General features: G+C 41.7%; 1 protein-coding gene across 1 annotated transcript in view; it reads left to right on the top strand.

Annotated features, from left to right (window-relative positions):
- The window catches only part of LOC146870217 (guanylyl cyclase-activating protein 2), a 352,891-nt gene that overhangs the window by 205,001 nt on the left and 129,182 nt on the right, over positions 1-18,708 (top strand). The window contains exon 2 of the mRNA XM_085599654.1: positions 17,729-17,878. Coding sequence (XP_085455780.1) covers positions 17,729-17,878 — 150 coding nt within the window. The remainder of the gene's footprint in view (positions 1-17,728; positions 17,879-18,708) is intronic.

Below are 18,708 nucleotides of genomic sequence, written 5' to 3'. Positions count from 1 at the left end.
CAACGGCTCCATGTACATGCCACAAGTACATGTATGTTCCCTCCGCTTCAAGCTATGAAGACGCTATGAAGACGCTATGAAGACGCAAATACAATTGTGTCCAACGTTAATATGTCCTCTTTCAGATCTGCCATGAATGGGTCAGATATTCCGTTCCTAAGTATGCCTTGCCACCGTCTTTATATGGTGTACCTTTCACGTTTTCCAGCTCTGGCAAGGTAGGCCCTGAATTCTGCCATCGAGCTTTTCCTGCTTCTGCCTCTGAATGCTCCAGCCTGGACCTGCATCTGTATCCATGAACTTTGTCTTACTTCCTGCGCGGTTAACGGTGCCTAGCCCGGCCTGTTGCCTGCCAAAACTGTATTCAGCCTTCAAGTTATCTGCCCCGCTCCTCGAGAAATGCATTCCTGTCTAGTAGCTTAGGTAAACATCACTCCAGCTGCAGAGCAAAGGGCCCGGCCTTACTGTCTTCTAGCAAGTAATTCATGACTTTCGTTACCATGGTAGGCCCATGCCCCCTCGCATCTCATGTAGACACTTAGACGCTTGTACACGCACTAGCAGTCAGTATAGAATAGGCTTTGTCCGAAAAGACCTTTCCTTCTAGATAATATAGTTCCTTAAACACAAGATATTAGATATGATTTGGGACTAGGTTGTCCTGACATCCCAGACTTCTGTCTCCTCATGTAGGGCTAAATGTCAAGTTCCCTTCACCCTCTAGTTACACGTCAATCTCACGTCATGCGGCTGCGCGCGCATCTCTGCCATGTATTTTTGCTGACTTTGCAGGATTCTCTTATGGATCCACCCATTTGTGTCACCATCATAATGACGTTTTTAGTATACGCCTCTATGCACGCCTATTATTACGACTTTTTATTACGTATGTATATTCTTATCTGTATTATCAAGCTGTTACGCCTCCTGCATCTATCTTAATGTAATGCCTTTCTTATATATACTGATACTTGTCAATAATGTATTGCTGATCCCTTCCTGAACCTTCGTGGTGACGGAACTCGATTGCCTGGTTCGAACCATCATTCCTTTGTAAGGAATAAATACCCTATTATACCCTCGAATACCACGGATTCTGCCTCTTATTTTTCTGAGTTATTCTTACTAGACTTTTACCGCATAAAAAATAGTACAGGTAATTTAAATATTTACCACATAATTGGCGCCCGAACAGGGACACCTCTCACACCCCACGCGCCGGAGGTGCGTTGCAGACCCGGTCTCCTGCCTCAGCCGGACGGACAATTACGCGTACCCGCAGGATTTCCTGTATCTCCCTCAGGCCAAAGGGGGCGACTGAGGCTGCGATCAACACCCAGACGAGGCGGTGAGGAGTGCGGAGAATCCCGACCAGAGCCTAGCTGAGAGAGCAAGATCCGAGGTATACAGAGGCCCACCAGATTCCGAAGTTCCGAAGTATCTAAGTCACGAGTCGAGTCCAGTCCAGTTTGGTCTAGTCCAGTCCAGACTTCCGAGGCCTTCCGTTCCGTGCTTCCCGGTGAGTACCGCTGCTGAGGACGCATCTAGACGTGCACATTAGTTTGTGCCGGTCAAGACGGGTCTGGGTACACAGACCTGGTCTGCACTGTTTTAGCAGTGTATCTGTACTGTTTAGCAGTACATATAGTATATTTAGTATTATGCAGTTAACTAGTATTATTCTAATTATTATTGTTCGTTCTGAAATGTTTTGATATGTTTTAAATGTCGTGGTATGAGTGATTGTTCGATCTTCATTATTGTGTTTATTGTATAAATTGTGTTCAGGTCCGAGTAAAAGTAAGAATTAAGTAACAAGATTCAAGATGCCGTTATTTTCAAAATTAAGACAGATAAAAACTAGAAAAGGGATACTCGAGGAAGCTGTTCCTATCCCACCTAGGGACACTCCAGGGTACTTTATGTACCATAAACATGGCCTAGATGCCGTATTATATCTTGATCTATGGGTGGACTACACCAAGGATTTGGCAGAGAGTCAGAGATGGCCCGCTGCTGGAACATGGGATGCAGATTGCATCATGAGAATAGAAGAAGCGTTATGGAAAAAGAAAGCCAGACAGTCACAGAAAGATGCCATTGAACTATGGCGTAAAGAATCGCATAGGCGCACAGAGAAAGCGCTCAGAAAGGAAGAGAAAAGTAGGGAAGATTCAGAAAAGGCCCGAGAAAACATATTAATTGACGAAGGTACACGAATAAAAACAGAACAAGTAGACAGACAACGAAACACTCTTATGAATGGTATGTATCCTCTTCTGGCCGAGGGTTTGCCTAAGGCCACTTTGGAGGTACCAGAAGATCTGCCACCTCCGTTACTCCCGATTAAAGTACATCCCAAGACCGCAAAAGACATTTTCCTTTCTTCCTATTTAGACGATGCAGCCCCCGAATATGCTAATGGTGTGCAGCCACGCACACCACCCGTTAACGACACTCAACCCCAGAACCAGCTGCACTCACCTCCGCAGCAACAAACTCCTACTCAAGTTCTAACAATTCCATCTGTTTCTACAGTCCTTCCTGCACCGACACTCTCTACCCTGCACCCAACAAATCCTTTTGGACTTGGCACCTCAGGGGGTGCAACAGGAGGTTTTTCCACGCCACCGCCAACAACTAGATTAACTTATAGAGATTTAGCATATCGACGTACACCCCAAAGAATATCAGACAATATATTAAACGAGCCTCTTTCCGATTGTAGATATGATCCAGTACCAGGAAAACACGACAGAATGTTGCTGTCTTCAGTACGTTTGCGACGAGCTGCAAACTATTTAATGACGTTACCAGGAATGGTTGAACATCTAGACAAAATATACCGCTTTATCCAATCAGGGCAAGGTCCTGAAAGTATTGCCGAAGCCATGGAATACCAGAAAGTAGACATACAAAAATTACTGTTACGTTTTTTTATAAACTGTTTGATCAGAAATAGAGATAGGCCAGAGGTAGATTCGGAGGAAATGCAAGCACTTACCAGATGGGGTCAGAATATAACAGACGGGAGACATGATAAACAGAAGTGTATAGAAGCAATGTGCCGAAGGATCAGAAAAGAAGTAGAACGAATACATGAAAACAGAGTAGAAGCAGATAAAACTGAATCAGAGGAAGAGGAGGAGGAACAGTCAGAAATGAACACAGGACAATTTGAATTACCAGCTAGACAAGCGATAGCTTATGTAGGAAAAGGAAGATCCTTTAATAAAACAATACGTCCGATACGTCCAGAATGTAACAGAATTTTTCAAACAGTTATTTCAAATCCAAGGACCCCTGAACACTTATTCCAGGCTACCGATAAATTAATTCGAGAACGAAGGGGGTACCATGTGCTCGATTCTATGGATGAACAAGAATTAGCCAGGTCAGCAGTACAATGGGCTGACAGCCCTGAAAAATATAGTGATGATGCGCTAGCACACACGTTTCTGAATCTCGTCCCAGACGAACAACGTTTGGCTAGTATATACATGATACAACATCTCCTTATAATATATAAAGGCCAACACTCCGATCCTGGTCCCCTACCTGATATATTGATAGAACTACTCACGAATAAATGGAGAGGTCTAGGTACCGATCTAATTAAAGTAATTCTAGAATACCGACATAGATATAGTGCCTTTTTGGGCCCAGAACATGATCCAGCTCCTTCCATGGAGAGAAACCAGTATTACATAGACAGACAGAATCCCTTACGCGAAGTACACCCAGTCAGGAATGATGACAATACGTTTAGACGCGTGTTTGTGTACACGCCCATAACGAAAATAGAACTATTAGAAATGAAAAAATTAGTGCCCAGCCATGACAAAGATCCAGCAGGTTTCCACCGTGAGCTAAAAGACATGTTACTCATGGGTGATTATACCTATCCTGACATTATGAAAATATTGAAAGTATTATTGCCTGCCGGTATTTATGAGAAACTCAAGGAAAAGGAATGGGAGGTGGGAGACCAAAAGATTGATTGGACCGCATTAGAAAATGAAGACAATAACCGAACTGCAGGCGTAGGGCTTGGGGACAAAACAAAAGCATTGCCAGGTCTATTAGTACAAGTATTGCCACGTTTATTAACTACGAAAAAGGAAGATTGGGGAGCAATCTCAGCCTGTAAACAGAAACCCGAGGAAGACACCAGTGATTTTTATTCCCGATTTGAAAAATGTTTTGGTATTAATAGCGGCCTGAAAGCAAATAGTGAGTCATATCCACATCTTTTTGTAACAAAACTAGTCGAGAATTCTCTGCCGCAGGTTAAAAACAGAGTATTGAAAGTCGAGAGCACTTGGCAAGCTAACACCCCTTCACAAATGTTACAAATGTTACAGTATCACCAGAATAGAATTAGAGAAGAGCAAGAACACGAACTAAGACGTATGAAAGACACGAAAATGAAAATGCTAGTCGCTCAGTCAGTTCCAGCTGACGGTCATAAAAAGGGTGCAACACAGTCCAGTAATTCAGCGGTTCCCGTTAAAGGGACATGCAACTATTGTAAACAGCCAGGTCATTATATAAACGATTGTGCAGTTCTGAAACATAATATCTCTACGGGTAAAACCAAGGAGAGACCACGTCCGCCTAGACAGGATCAGATCCAACAACAAGAACGTCAGAATGTACAGCCTATGCAAGCTGCACAACAGACCTTACCACAACAACAGTCACAGCCTATTGCTGCAACACAGAACACGACACAACAGATGTACCAGTATGCACAAAATGACTATCCAGAGTATCAGCGATACACATGAAATAGCCTAGAGAGGGAAGTTGGCTTACCCCTTATTGAGGTTCCTGTAGATCAAGAGGGTCCCTATGTACAGAGTCAAGTATTAGGGAAAGACAGAAAATTTCTACTTGATACAGGGCCAATCAGAACAACTATAAGTCACGACGAAGTCCCAGGGGCACCCCTCTCAGGCTCACAAAATATTTCCCTTGGTTTTTCAGGAAAGCCCACTATTAACGAAGTATCGCAACCACTTGCATTTACAGTTGGTCCATTAACACGGACTACAGATCTATTGCTTACGAAATCATGCCCAGAAAACTTGTTAGGTCTAAAGACATTGAAAGCTCTAGGAGCTATAATATGTTGTTCTCCGGACGGAGTACGACTATTTTTGCGTGACTTTAAAGGTCACTACGTGTCTAGAGACATGGATCACCGGTTACAGAATCTACCTGCACACTTATGGGCACAAGGCCCCACTGATGTAGGTTGTATGCACATTACACCATATCGAGTCACACTCAAAGCAGGAGTGGTATTACCACGAATGCGACAATACAAATTACCTCCAGATGCTGTAGTGGCTTTACTGCAAATCATTGACGAGCTCATCTCACAAGGAGTGGTTGTAGAAACGGACTCCAATATATGTAATTCTCCGATTATTCCGATTCTTAAACGAACCGACCCAAAAGCACCCCCAGTATATCGATTAGTTATTGATCTACGAGAATTGAATAAATGCATTGTACCACAATATCCCGTGGTCCCAGATATCTCGTCATTGCTGACAGCTATTGATTCAGAGGCAACGTTCTTTACTGTAATTGACCTCAAGAACGCCTTCTTCAGCGTCCCAATCGATCCGGAAAGCCAATATTTGTTCGGATTCAGTTTAAATGGACGAAGTTTTAAATTCGCACGCGCACCTCAAGGATTTACAGAAAGTCCTAGCATCTACAGCCAAGCACTGAAAAGACAACTTGACAGTATCCACATGCCTGTTAACACTGCACTGCTTCAGTATGTCGATGATCTGCTGATCACCGCCCGAAGCGAACCCGAATGTGAAAAAGCATCACTGACGGTTTTACATTTCTTAGCCGACAAGGGGCACAAGGTGTCCCCTTCAAAGTTGCAATTTTGTGCCCAGCAAGTTGTGTACCTAGGGCACTTGCTGTCCAAATGGGGGAGACAGCTCACACCTGATCGCATCCAGTTAATTGTAAACATGCCACCACCCAAGACACAAAAGGAGGTACGGGCCTTCATAGGCCTCACTTCGTACTGCAGGCAGTGGATCCCCCAATATGCATTTTTAGCTAAACCACTCATTCAGTTGACAACACAGGAGGCGGCGACATCGACTGTCCTCCCTTGGACTCCAGAACATACACAAGCCTTTGAAGACTTAAAGAAAGCTTTATGCCAAGCACCTGTCTTAGCGACACCATGTTACAGTAAGCCTTTTACACTCTTTGTTACAGAACGTGAAGGTACTGCTTTGTCAGTACTCACGCAGGAACAAGCAGGATCACACAAGCCATGCGCTTACTTTTCTAGCACATTAGATCCCGTAGCTCAAGCTCTTCCTGCGTGTCTGAAATCAGTTGCAGCGACAGCTCTAGCGATTAGGCAAAGCGATTCCATAGTATTAGGACATCAATTGACAGTACAAGTACCACACGCAGTAGAGGTTCTCTTGAACCGGACACAGACACAACACTTGACTATAGCACGACTGACAGGTTACGAACTCACATTGTTCCAGCCACACATAGAAATCAGACGTTGTAGTACATTAAATCCTGCCACACTTTTGCCATTAAGTGGAACAGACCCACTGGCACATGATTGTATTGAAGTCATTACTATTACGACCAAACCCAGACAAGATTTGACAGATGTCCCATTACCAGATCCAGACCTGACACTTTATGTAGATGGTTCATGTATGAGAACAAGTACAGGAAAGTTAGTGGCCGCCTATGCAGTCACGACAGACACCGAAGTCATTGAAACAAATTGTATCGACACATTATCAGCTCAAGCAGCAGAACTTATTGCTCTGACACAAGCCTGTATTCAAGCCAAGAATAGAAAAGTTAACATATACACAGATTCACGTTATGCATTCGGAGTTGTACACGACTTCGGAGTCCTTTGGCGAGAGAGAGGTTATTTGACTTCTCACGGTGCCAACATTCAACACGGTTCCCTCATTCAAGCTCTATTAGATGCAATACATCTACCTATTTCAATATCTATCATGAAGTGTAAAGCTCATACAAAAATCACCGATATCATTTCCCAGGGTAACGACCTAGCAGACCGAACAGCTAAGCAAACAGCACAGAATCAGACTCATGCAACTGACTTGACAAAGACAATAGTTCCGACGCCGACACACTGCATGACAGTTAAGGATCCCGCTCTTGATGTAATTGACATACAGACACATGCTACACCAGAGGAAATAAAGAAATGGACTGAATTAGGAGGGATCCAAACCGATCAGGGATGGATGACGAAGGGAAAATCTATATGGTTTCTCCCCGACTCAATGGTTCAAGTTATCATTAACACAATACATAGTCCAGCACATCTAGGAGAAAAAGCTATGTTAGACAGTATTCAACACATTTGGTTCAACAAACACTTACGAGCTGCAGCCAAACCGAAAGTCCGAACTTGTATGATTTGTTGTCAGTTCAACCCAGGTAAAGGCGTACCTGTAGAGCAGGGTGGATTTCAACCTCCCGATCACCCTATTGAAGTCCTCCAGATGGATTATATCCAGATGGAACGATGTCGAGGATTCAAATATGTCCTCGTAGTTGTATGCGCTCTTTCCCGTTGGACAGAGGCGTATCCCGTTTCAGATTACACTGCCCCGACTACTGCCAAACAATTAGTTCGTGAATTCTTCCCACGGTATGGTTTGCCTCGTATCGTGTACTCAGATAATGGCCAGCCGTTCTCATCCGAGCTAATGAAACACGTTTCACTTCTGTTAGGCTATCAATGGAAATTACACTGTGTCCGACATCCCGAGGCAGCAGGTCTCGTGGAACGCCATAATCAAACTCTGAAAATTAGACTGTCCAAAATCTGTAGAGAAAAAGGTGTCGACTGGATAGTAGCCTTACCAGTTGCGCTCTTTTACATGAGAATGGTAGCACATTCTCGAACAGGGCTATCCCCGTATGAGGTGGTCTTCGGCAGGCCACCAAATATGTGGGGGACGCCTATACCTCGTAAGATCACTGATGTTGATTGTAATATGCTGACAGATTACCTGGCTTCCTTGATGTCTGCACTACAATCTTGTCGTTCACAGGTAGCTGCAGTTTTTCCCGATAACACTGAGGCGAAGCCCCATGACGTGGTTCCAGGTGACCTGGTACTTGTAAGAAATTTCGACAGGAGGAGTCCATTGGAGCCTCGCTGGCAACAACCGAAACTCGTTTTACTGACCACGAGGACAGCCGTGAAGATAGAGGGCCGCAAAGGGTGGTTACACTCGAGCCATATCAAGAAATTTCATGGACTACCATCGGACTTAAACGTTCAGTCCTGCATTCCCTCACAGACTGACTCAAAACTCCCCCTGGTTGAAAAGACAGAAAAAGAAAACTATAAACTGAAACTAAGGTCTAGCAAGTCAGACAATTCGATTGTTTAAGTCCTCTCCAAGGTGAATCGGTTGAATTAAGTCTTTGACATGTATCCTCTAGACCGAATGAGAGAGAAAAATAGACAGAAGCAGCTCAAGAAACATGCATACTGTAAATCACTTCATAGTCACTGTATAGTGACATTGGTGATTATGTTTTTTCTAAATCTTATTATTATTGCTGCAAGTGTACTGTTACATATGTACTATCCTATTTTCAAGCGTGCTTACAATGTTACTGCCGAACATTCTTTTAGTGAACTACCTCCACATGAGTTGTCCTATAGATTTGCGCTGCGCAACAACACATTCATTAGTATGTTACATCATTCCCATCAGACCAGCAATGCTACAAATTGTTGGATATGTGGCCGACTTCCTCCCTATCAGAAATACAAAGGAGTTCTGCCTCTCTTCCCGTACCCGTTCACACACAATGGTTCCTGTGGAGCATGGTTTAGTTTGATTAACTCTTTAGATTTAAACACTGTAGTTTACCAGAGCAACTGGGTATGGGGAAACCTGAACTCAGCTTTACTTAAAGCCTGTTATCCTAACAAGGAGGGACTTCCCAAAAGAACAGGAACTGATCTAGAAAATGAAGTATATGGATTAGGTAATTTTACACTTAACCTCATGATTCTGAATGTTGAATCTGAAGCTGTACTAGTCTTGCCTGCTATGTCAGTATTACCAGTCAAAGGTGAATTCTGTGTAAGAAAGAATGGTTCAGTACACCTGGGTCATAGTAAATGTACTACTGTGATCGAATTCAGTGATAAAGGCAAGTCTACATTTAGAGCTTTCCGTCATTCCTACTTTATATGTGGTCATACCGCATATATACGCCTACCTCTAGATTGGGATGGTACCTGTTACATTGCATTCCTTCTGCCACCTGTTTTCCTAGCCCCTCCTGATTATCATAGAAATACCAATCTAGTACACCATAGACCCCAGAGAGATATCCCGATTGTTGACTACACTGAAACAGCATGGGAACAATATACAGACTTCAATAAAGGTCTCTTTCCTTACATAGGTGTGGTCTCAAATAGTAAACTGATACGAAGATTAACCAGAACCCTTGAAGCAGTAGTGAATGAAACTACCTCTGCCCTAGGCAACTTAACAGAGGAACAGTCTGCGATGCGGATTGTTGTTCTTCAAAATCGTCTTGTCCTTGACGTCATCCTAGCAGATAGGGGCGGAGCTTGTAGGGTCATCGGATCAAGTTGCTGTGTTTTCATCCCAGAAAACGCGCCATCCGTATATAAAGCCATAACTCGTCTTCACAAGATTGCAAACCAGATACATCAGAATCCAGGCACCTGGACATGGTCCGGTTGGATCTGGAGCGTGTTGTCAGCCTGGGGATGGAAAGTCCTATCCTTCCTAGGTATTGGCCTTCTCATAGTATTCAGTTGTTGCCTGTGTCTACAATGTGGACCAGCGATTTGCGGCCTGTGTGCCACATCGTGTATTCCACGTTCAAGTTTTCATTCAAGATCCCGGAAGAAGAAAGAAGAGCAAATGATGTTACATGAACAGATTGATGGATTCCTGAGGATCGATATTTCATGAGGGTCCGTAGGGGACAAGGAGGGAATGAGGAAATATGAATTTTTATGGTCAATTGTGTCCCCTATCTAGACCCCAACGGCTCCATGTACATGCCACAAGTACATGTATGTTCCCTCCGCTTCAAGCTATGAAGACGCTATGAAGACGCTATGAAGACGCAAATACAATTGTGTCCAACGTTAATATGTCCTCTTTCAGATCTGCCATGAATGGGTCAGATATTCCGTTCCTAAGTATGCCTTGCCACCGTCTTTATATGGTGTACCTTTCACGTTTTCCAGCTCTGGCAAGGTAGGCCCTGAATTCTGCCATCGAGCTTTTCCTGCTTCTGCCTCTGAATGCTCCAGCCTGGACCTGCATCTGTATCCATGAACTTTGTCTTACTTCCTGCGCGGTTAACGGTGCCTAGCCCGGCCTGTTGCCTGCCAAAACTGTATTCAGCCTTCAAGTTATCTGCCCCGCTCCTCGAAAAATGCATTCCTGTCTAGTAGCTTAGGTAAACATCACTCCAGCTGCAGAGCAAAGGGCCCGGCCTTACTGTCTTCTAGCAAGTAATTCATGACTTTCGTTACCATGGTAGGCCCATGCCCCCTCGCATCTCATGTAGACACTTAGACGCTTGTACACGCACTAGCAGTCAGTATAGAATAGGCTTTGTCCGAAAAGACCTTTCCTTCTAGATAATATAGTTCCTTAAACACAAGATATTAGATATGATTTGGGACTAGGTTGTCCTGACATCCCAGACTTCTGTCTCCTCATGTAGGGCTAAATGTCAAGTTCCCTTCACCCTCTAGTTACACGTCAATCTCACGTCATGCGGCTGCGCGCGCATCTCTGCCATGTATTTTTGCTGACTTTGCAGGATTCTCTTATGGATCCACCCATTTGTGTCACCATCATAATGACGTTTTTAGTATACGCCTCTATGCACGCCTATTATTACGACTTTTTATTACGTATGTATATTCTTATCTGTATTATCAAGCTGTTACGCCTCCTGCATCTATCTTAATGTAATGCCTTTCTTATATATACTGATACTTGTCAATAATGTATTGCTGATCCCTTCCTGAACCTTCGTGGTGACGGAACTCGATTGCCTTGTTCGAACCATCATTCCTTTGTAAGGAATAAATACCCTATTATACCCTCGAATACCACGGATTCTGCCTCTTATTTTTCTGAGTTATTCTTACTAGACTTTTACCGCATAAAAAATAGTACAGGTAATTTAAATATTTACCACAAATCTTTCATGAATTTCGCATAAAACTCACAGAGTCCAAGAAAAGACATAAGTTGTTCCTTGTTTTGAGGAGCTGGAGCCTCTATTATGCTTTTGATTAAACCAGGTCTGGGTTTTATACCTCGTTCTGATATTACATGACCTAGGTATTCAATCTCTTTCACTTTAAAGGAGCACTTACTTTTCTGTAAGGTCACCCCTCGACTTTCTAATACACTAAAAACTTGATTGAGAACCACATCATGTTTAGCTTCACTCTTAGTGAAGACAAGAATATCATCTTGGAATACTACAACATTGGGATTATGTCTAAACATTTCAGTCATTAGTCTCTGAAAGACCGCAGCCGCAGAGGCTAGGCCAAAAGGAAGTCGGCAGAACTGGAAAACACCATCAGGAGTAACAAAAGCAGTGAGATGTCGAGACTGACGATGAAGTTCGACTTGGTGATACGCAGCTTTGAGGTCCAATTTGGTAAACCATGAAGACGATCCAACTTTCGCAATCAGGTCCTCATTGCGCGGAAGAGGAAAACCGTCAACCCAGATGGCCTCATTAAGACTTCTCAAGTCTACACACATCCTCAAGTCCCCAGACCTTTTCTTAGCTAAAACAATGGGAGAAAGCCAAAGAGTAGACTCAACTTTCTCAATTATACTTTGTTCACACAAATTTTGTAGGTGTTTAGAAAGATCCTCTCTGATACTCAATGGAACATTGCGTAATCTATGTTTAACAGGAGTGTTATTCTCTTTTAGTTTTATAAAGTGTTGAAAATTAGTAATTTTTCCAAGACTATTTTTAAAAACATTGCTGAACTTGTGTTCCCAATCATTAAGTGACTGCGTGCTAGAAAGCGAGTAGGTATGTTTATTGGTTTGACTCTGACCAAACTGCTTGTCAATGAAAACAGGATTCTCCAAACCAGGCTTGATGGTTAATCCGAATTCTGCCTGATGGACGAGACCAAGAAAATTGATCCCTCTTTTAGCAACATATATCTTTCCCTTGATGGTTTCCCCTAAAACCCCGATGGTGGCCCAGAAGTATCCCAACAACTCAATTCTACTACCTTCAAAAGCTACTGTAAGAACATCCGGAGGCAATAGACTTTTCTGATACCAAAACTTTTGATACTTTTCTTGTGCCACAATAGTGATGCGAGCCCCTGTGTCAACTAGAAGTCGAATTTGACACGTTTCGATCGTAACCAAAACTTCTGGATCAGAAATGTTTAATTGCCTTTCTTCAGCACAATTCTTTACCACTACAACATATTCTTGATTGACAACATCTTCATCATAAACATCGTCTTCTTCGTTAATTACACATCTTACGTTTCTTCTTCTGCTACTCATACAGACTTTAGCAAAATGGCCCATTTTTCCACACTGCCCACACTGTTGATTGATGGCTGGACAATTTTTAAAAGAAGAAACATGTAAAGAAGAACCACATCTATAACAATATATTCTACAATTATACTGCCTATCTTGTATAAATGATCTTCCACCTCTGAGAATGCCCGGTTTCCTAATATTGCCACGAAAAACATTACCCCTAAAAGCATTGTCAAGCATGAGAATAGGAGGTTTGACAGAGCTGGCACCGGGATGCTTTGTGGAAACAGCACCTGAAATAGAAGAGTTAGATAGAGCAGTTTCAAGCTGTTTTGCGTCATCTATCGAACTTTCAATACTTTTAGCAATATCTACAGCTTTGTCTAGGGTAGGATCTTTACATGTCAGTAGTCTTTCTTGTATCTTTTTACAATAACAACGTGAGACCAGTTGGTCTCTCACTAGTTGGGAAGTGAAATTCTCAAATTCACATTTAGAAGCCAAAACTTTTAGAGCTGTAATGAAAGTATCTATGCTCTCATCGGATTTCTGCGCTCTCGTAAAAAACGTATATCTGTGCACTACAATATTCTTTGTTTTCGTAAAATATTTGTCCAATTGTGCTACCGCTGTTTGAAACTCATCTGGATCTTCACCCTCAGGTGGATCGTAGGGAGGTAGATGATCAAACACATTTTGTCCTTCAACCCCTAGATGGTAATACATTAGGTTCTTTTTCCTTTCAGGCCAGTATCTTTGACCATCAATCGCGCCTAAATACGCCGTAAACAATCTAAACCATAGCTTCCATTCCAAAGGAGGATCTCCAGGATCTTGCAGGAAAGGCGCTGGTGCAATAACACTCTGCTTGTCGTCAATGAAAATAAAAACAAAAATAAAAACTGTGGAACGAAATTGATTGGTTAATAAGAAGAAATAGAAATGAGAAAGAAGAAGAAAGACGAAAAAGAGAAAAAAAATAATACCTGAAGATTCACTGCTTCTGCAAGAAAGCAGAAAATGAGAAATTCAAACTTTGTTAAACTGAGAAGAGACACAAAGCTGACACCTCTCACAAGTAACAGTGAACACAGATGATGACAAAAAGAAAAAAAAAAAATCAATTTAAACCACTAGATGGTAGCGTTGCACCGTTGGAGTGATGAACCTGGTGAAAAAAAAATGCAAATCCAACGACACAGCATTATAAATGTATAGCTCCATAAATTATATTACACTTGCGATAAATAAAAAAAACAGTGCACATCATAAAGCGTGAAAAATAGATGTGCACACACGATGATTGTTTCCAAACGTTAAAATTCTGGTGCACTCAGTTGAATACTACGTCGTGTTGAAGATTATAGATAATGAAGAATTGACCAATCCAAAATGGCCGCTGTAGACGCGACGTTGCGTGCTGACGACAAATCCGAAGCGTCTCTGTTGAATATGCTTCCTGCACAATGAAGACAATAGAACTCGCTTTGGCCTCCTTCGCTAATCTCTGCTGAAGATTCTACAACATCATCAGATAGGAGAGACAACTGACGGGTGAACACCTCCTGCTCACTGCAATGACGCTCGAGATTGACAACACGGGACAGCGAAGACCGGTAAGATAAAGCCCTTCACGAGATATATTTCTTCTTTTTTTTTTTTTTTTTAAATGAATAGAGTCCCATTCAAAATTACAGCGCAGCAAATTCCACCCGCGTAAAGTCTTAATACTCGAATCTCTCGCAAACCTTTTACTTTAAAGTAATTCGAGGTAAACGAATGGGCAAATGAAATATGGGCGCGGCTCTCTGCACAGACGAACGACTGACGTGAGGTAAAAAGAAAATTACTCACAGTAGAATGCCTAGGCTCTGGGCAGTCCCAACGTACTTTTCACTGCAGGATGTAGGCAAATGGCAGCAGCGGCAAATGTGGCAGGAGTAGCATCATCCTCTGTTGCCACTGTAATGACGAGGCAATGGCATCAGGACGCTTTTGACACAAAGTATTTATTGGAAGGTACAGAGAGCCGTCCCAACCGGTACAGCCACAGCACGAAGTCCCAACTGCTCTCCCCAGAACCCCAGAGCAGAACCCACTCAAACATTCCACATGACATCATGACATTCCCTGCCAGTGTCCACATCACATCACCACATTTTGTTTATTGAAAATGCTCTCACAACTTCAAGACAAGAACTATTGACTTTGCCAATGCTTGTTATCTCCTGCTATTGTGACTGTTGTAATCTATTTGTATTTTGTTCTTTTATATTATATTTGATTAGGAATTATTAAGTAACGAAGTATTAAATATGGGAGGAGGTAGTTACTATTAATTACTACTAATAGATGAAAAAAGGGGTGCATTACCAACAAACACCACAGTAAGGAGAATAAGCACTTCTGGATGCAGGAAAGCAGACAGCTGATTGGTACTATTTGCATTTTTTATATTTACATCTGTGTAATTTTCAAGGGGTATATTCTGTGCCTCAGTGCCTAGAAATTTCATACAGCATGTGCTGCTATATGAATTCCTTCAACTTGAGTGGTTAGAACCCCAATTTGGCAGAAGCTAGACAACTCATGAATTAGGTACGGTGAAGGGTTGCTCAAGAAAAATAGGAGGAACTCTTTTCTAGATGCACTTAATATAAAATAAAGGGTAAAGTCCCAGGACCAAATTCACAAAGCTTATTTTAGTGAACATTCTTCTGAAAATTCAATGGCAGTGGTAGGTAATACCTAAGTCAAGATTTAAGCACCACTTCAGAAGTGTTATGAATCGAGATCACCGCTTTTAACTATGACAAGTTAAGTTTTTAGCAATGGATATTCTCACTAGTTGGCAACTTCAGAGTGGGTTGTTTGATGTCTGGATGGAGATACCTTGGCAAGGCTCCAGCTGGTTTTGTGTATGAGTGGAAATACATAGTAGACTCAGATCCACTTTTTAGGCAGGCTGCAAGTTACACGGGAAGAGATTCACGAAAGCAGTTATGTGAATTATTGTGCAACTGTCAAGAAAGAGACTAAATAGCCTCTCCTAGACCTTAGACCCCTTGAGCCTCTACCTAAACATGGGCATAGAATTGATTAACCAGAGTACGCTGTGAGTACTGAGGGGCATATTATCAAGAAACAGCGTTAAAATTATCGCCGCTTTAGTGGCAGAAAACTGCAGCTAAAGCGGCGATAATGGGCTTGATAATATGCCCTTGAGAATTCCCATAGAAGCCCATGTTCTGGTGTGAACATGGGCTTCTATTGGAATTCTCTGCGGCATATTATCAAGCCCATTATCGCCGCTTTAGCGGCAGTTTCCTGCCGCTAAAGCTGCGATAATTTTAATGCCGTGCTTGATAATATGCCCCAGAGTTTCTTCTGTAATTGCAATGATAGAATCTATGGACCCTCCAAATTGGAGCTAGGTGATGGGAACTAGTGAGTCCATTGTTCTGAAGAGGCAGATTTCTGATAAACGTGTCCTCTCTTTGGGATTGAGAAATGTAGAGCAAGATGTAAACAAATTAAGACTTGGCATTTCCAAATAGCGACTTTTACTGAATCACAATTAGAAAATCGCTATTCTTAATATAAGAAAATATTGCACTTTTAATTAGTGATTCCTAGTGGGGCGCAAATTGACCTATCTAATGAATATTAACGATGTCGGTCAAGGATTGTGACCCATTAGGAATGATAACCATGACAGTAATGGTAGCCTGCTAGGGTCAGCAGACAACCATGTCTGTGATTGCTTTTAAATGAAGAGATTTTTTTTGTTAAATTCAGGCCGTTTTCCCTAGATGAAAACAGGATTCATTTAAAAAACAAAAAATGAAATATTTCAGTTTTTTAAGAGAAGAGTAGGCCTGTTCTTAAAAAATATTTTGTTTAACATTCTCAAAGGACAAGGGATCCTCTCTGGACCTCTTCCCATTTGTGAATGGTTAACACTACCTTTCAGTAGTTGGTAGAAAATTAATGTTTTGTGACTGTAATCGATATTTGCCCCTTCGAACTTGCGATTTGGTAACACTTTACTGAGTTGCAATGTGGATTTTGTAAGTTTCAAAATGCTTTTCTGCGGATTCAAATTGCCGAATTCTGCTAATCAGACCGTTTGCAACATCCCAAAAAGATTTGTACATGTGGCCCGAGCTCTTAAACAATGGATATTATCCACATTAGACCTACAATCCCTGACTACCTCTTGATGATAGCAATTCAGCTTCATCTTTGGTACAGATAAGCATCCTGGGATATGTTTTTTAGGGAAAGATGGAAGATTCTGCGCATAAAAATTTAACTATTAGTTGCAGTGCTTGAGAAAGTAGTTCAAACTGACTCAGTACCTGCGGATATTTTGTTGATTTTGACAACAAAAATTAATGAGATATTTGTGCAAGATTTCAGAAGGATCGAATGTGTAACACAGGCGTTTGGAGGGGACTGGCACAATGTTTAAAACATTTTCAAAAAATCAACTTCTGATGAATGCTGGCAGCCATAATTTTGGTTCGTAAATATTTAACTTATTTCGTAGGGAATGTGGATGTTTTCAAACATTGTTGGTGTATTTGTGCAGAGCCCGATGCAGGATTTCTTGGCATGAGACTATGGAAAAGACAACATTGGTATTTGTATCCATCAACACTTCTTGAAGGTATCTCTAATGCACGCTGAAACATTTAAATTCAATAAATACAATGTAGCATAATATAACGTAACACAGCATAAAATAACATCTACTCCTAGATACAGGGTCAGAATACTAGTGTCAACTTCATTGTACACTCTTAAATATTAACTGTTGCCTTCCTATAACATACTTTGGGGCATATTATCAAGCACGGCGATAAAATTATCGCCGCTTTAACGGCAGAAAACTGCTGCTAAAGCGACAATAATGGACTTGATAATATGCTCTATGGAATTCCAATTGAAGCCCATGTTAGATGTGAAGGACATCTAACCTGAGCTTCAATTGGAATCCCATAGAGCATATTATCAAGCCCATTATCGCCGTGCTTGATAATATGCCCCTTTATTTTTTCTTTTCCTCAACCTTTTTACCTTTCTCTCTTCATTTTTTCCTTTAGGATAATACCATTGACTTTCTAGAATACGTGGCAGCTTTGAATCTAGTTTTCAGAGGGAAGCTAGAGCATAAGCTAAAATGGACGTTCAAAGTATACGACAAAGACGGGAACGGCTGTATCGATAAGGCCGAACTGCTGGAAATAATTGAGGTGGGTCACTCTTCTCTTTTACTATTGAGCGAATGAGTGTCTTTTCATATATTGTAATTGTAAGTGTATTGATATAGCGCTTACTACCCCTGAAAAGGCATTCTATCTCTTTTTGGCAAGTAACACAATACTCTAGAACACACATATATATATATATATATATATATTCACTGAAAAAAACAAAGGTTTCAGGGGCGTTATAGTTGAGAATTGGCATTTAAAAAACCTTAGAAATTCACTGAAAAAACCATAGGTTTCAGGGGGTTATAGTTAGCTGGACATTTCCCTCGTACAAAACCCTAGAAATTCCCCTGTTATAGTTAGTTCAGCTAACTATAACTTGCGCCCCCGCAATGCACTGCTGATGACGTCACATATTACATCACTCATGACATGGTCAGTGACATCACTGATGACATCTCAAATGACATCACTCATGACATCATCAAGTGACTGTGTGTTTCTGTAAAGTTTAAATATGTTTTATATATTTATAGTGAAAGGCCTGTGGTAGAATGAGTGGGTGTACAAGTGTGTGAATGGATGATTTTCTAGGTGCGTAACTGACTCTATAAGTGAGTCATTAAATGTATCTTACTGCAGACTAGTGACTCAACTGTGTGAATGTCTGTATGTGTCTGTGTGTAGGTGTATAAGTGGCTGCATGGTTTTGTAAATAGCTATATGAGTGTCTATATGGGTTATTGATTGGTTGTCTGAGTATCTGTATGGGTGCCTGAGTGTTTGTGTGGGTAGGGTGTGTGTGACTCTATGCATAGATGTGTAAGTGGGTGATTCTATGGGTGCATGGTTTTAAGAGTGCATCTGTG

Source organism: Triturus cristatus, chromosome 1_1 (assembly GCF_964204655.1).
Source record: "Triturus cristatus chromosome 1_1, aTriCri1.1, whole genome shotgun sequence".
NCBI lineage: Eukaryota > Metazoa > Chordata > Amphibia > Caudata > Salamandridae > Triturus > Triturus cristatus.
The sequence above is the reverse complement of the archived record's forward strand: the minus strand, read 5'-3'. Positions and strand labels throughout refer to the sequence as shown.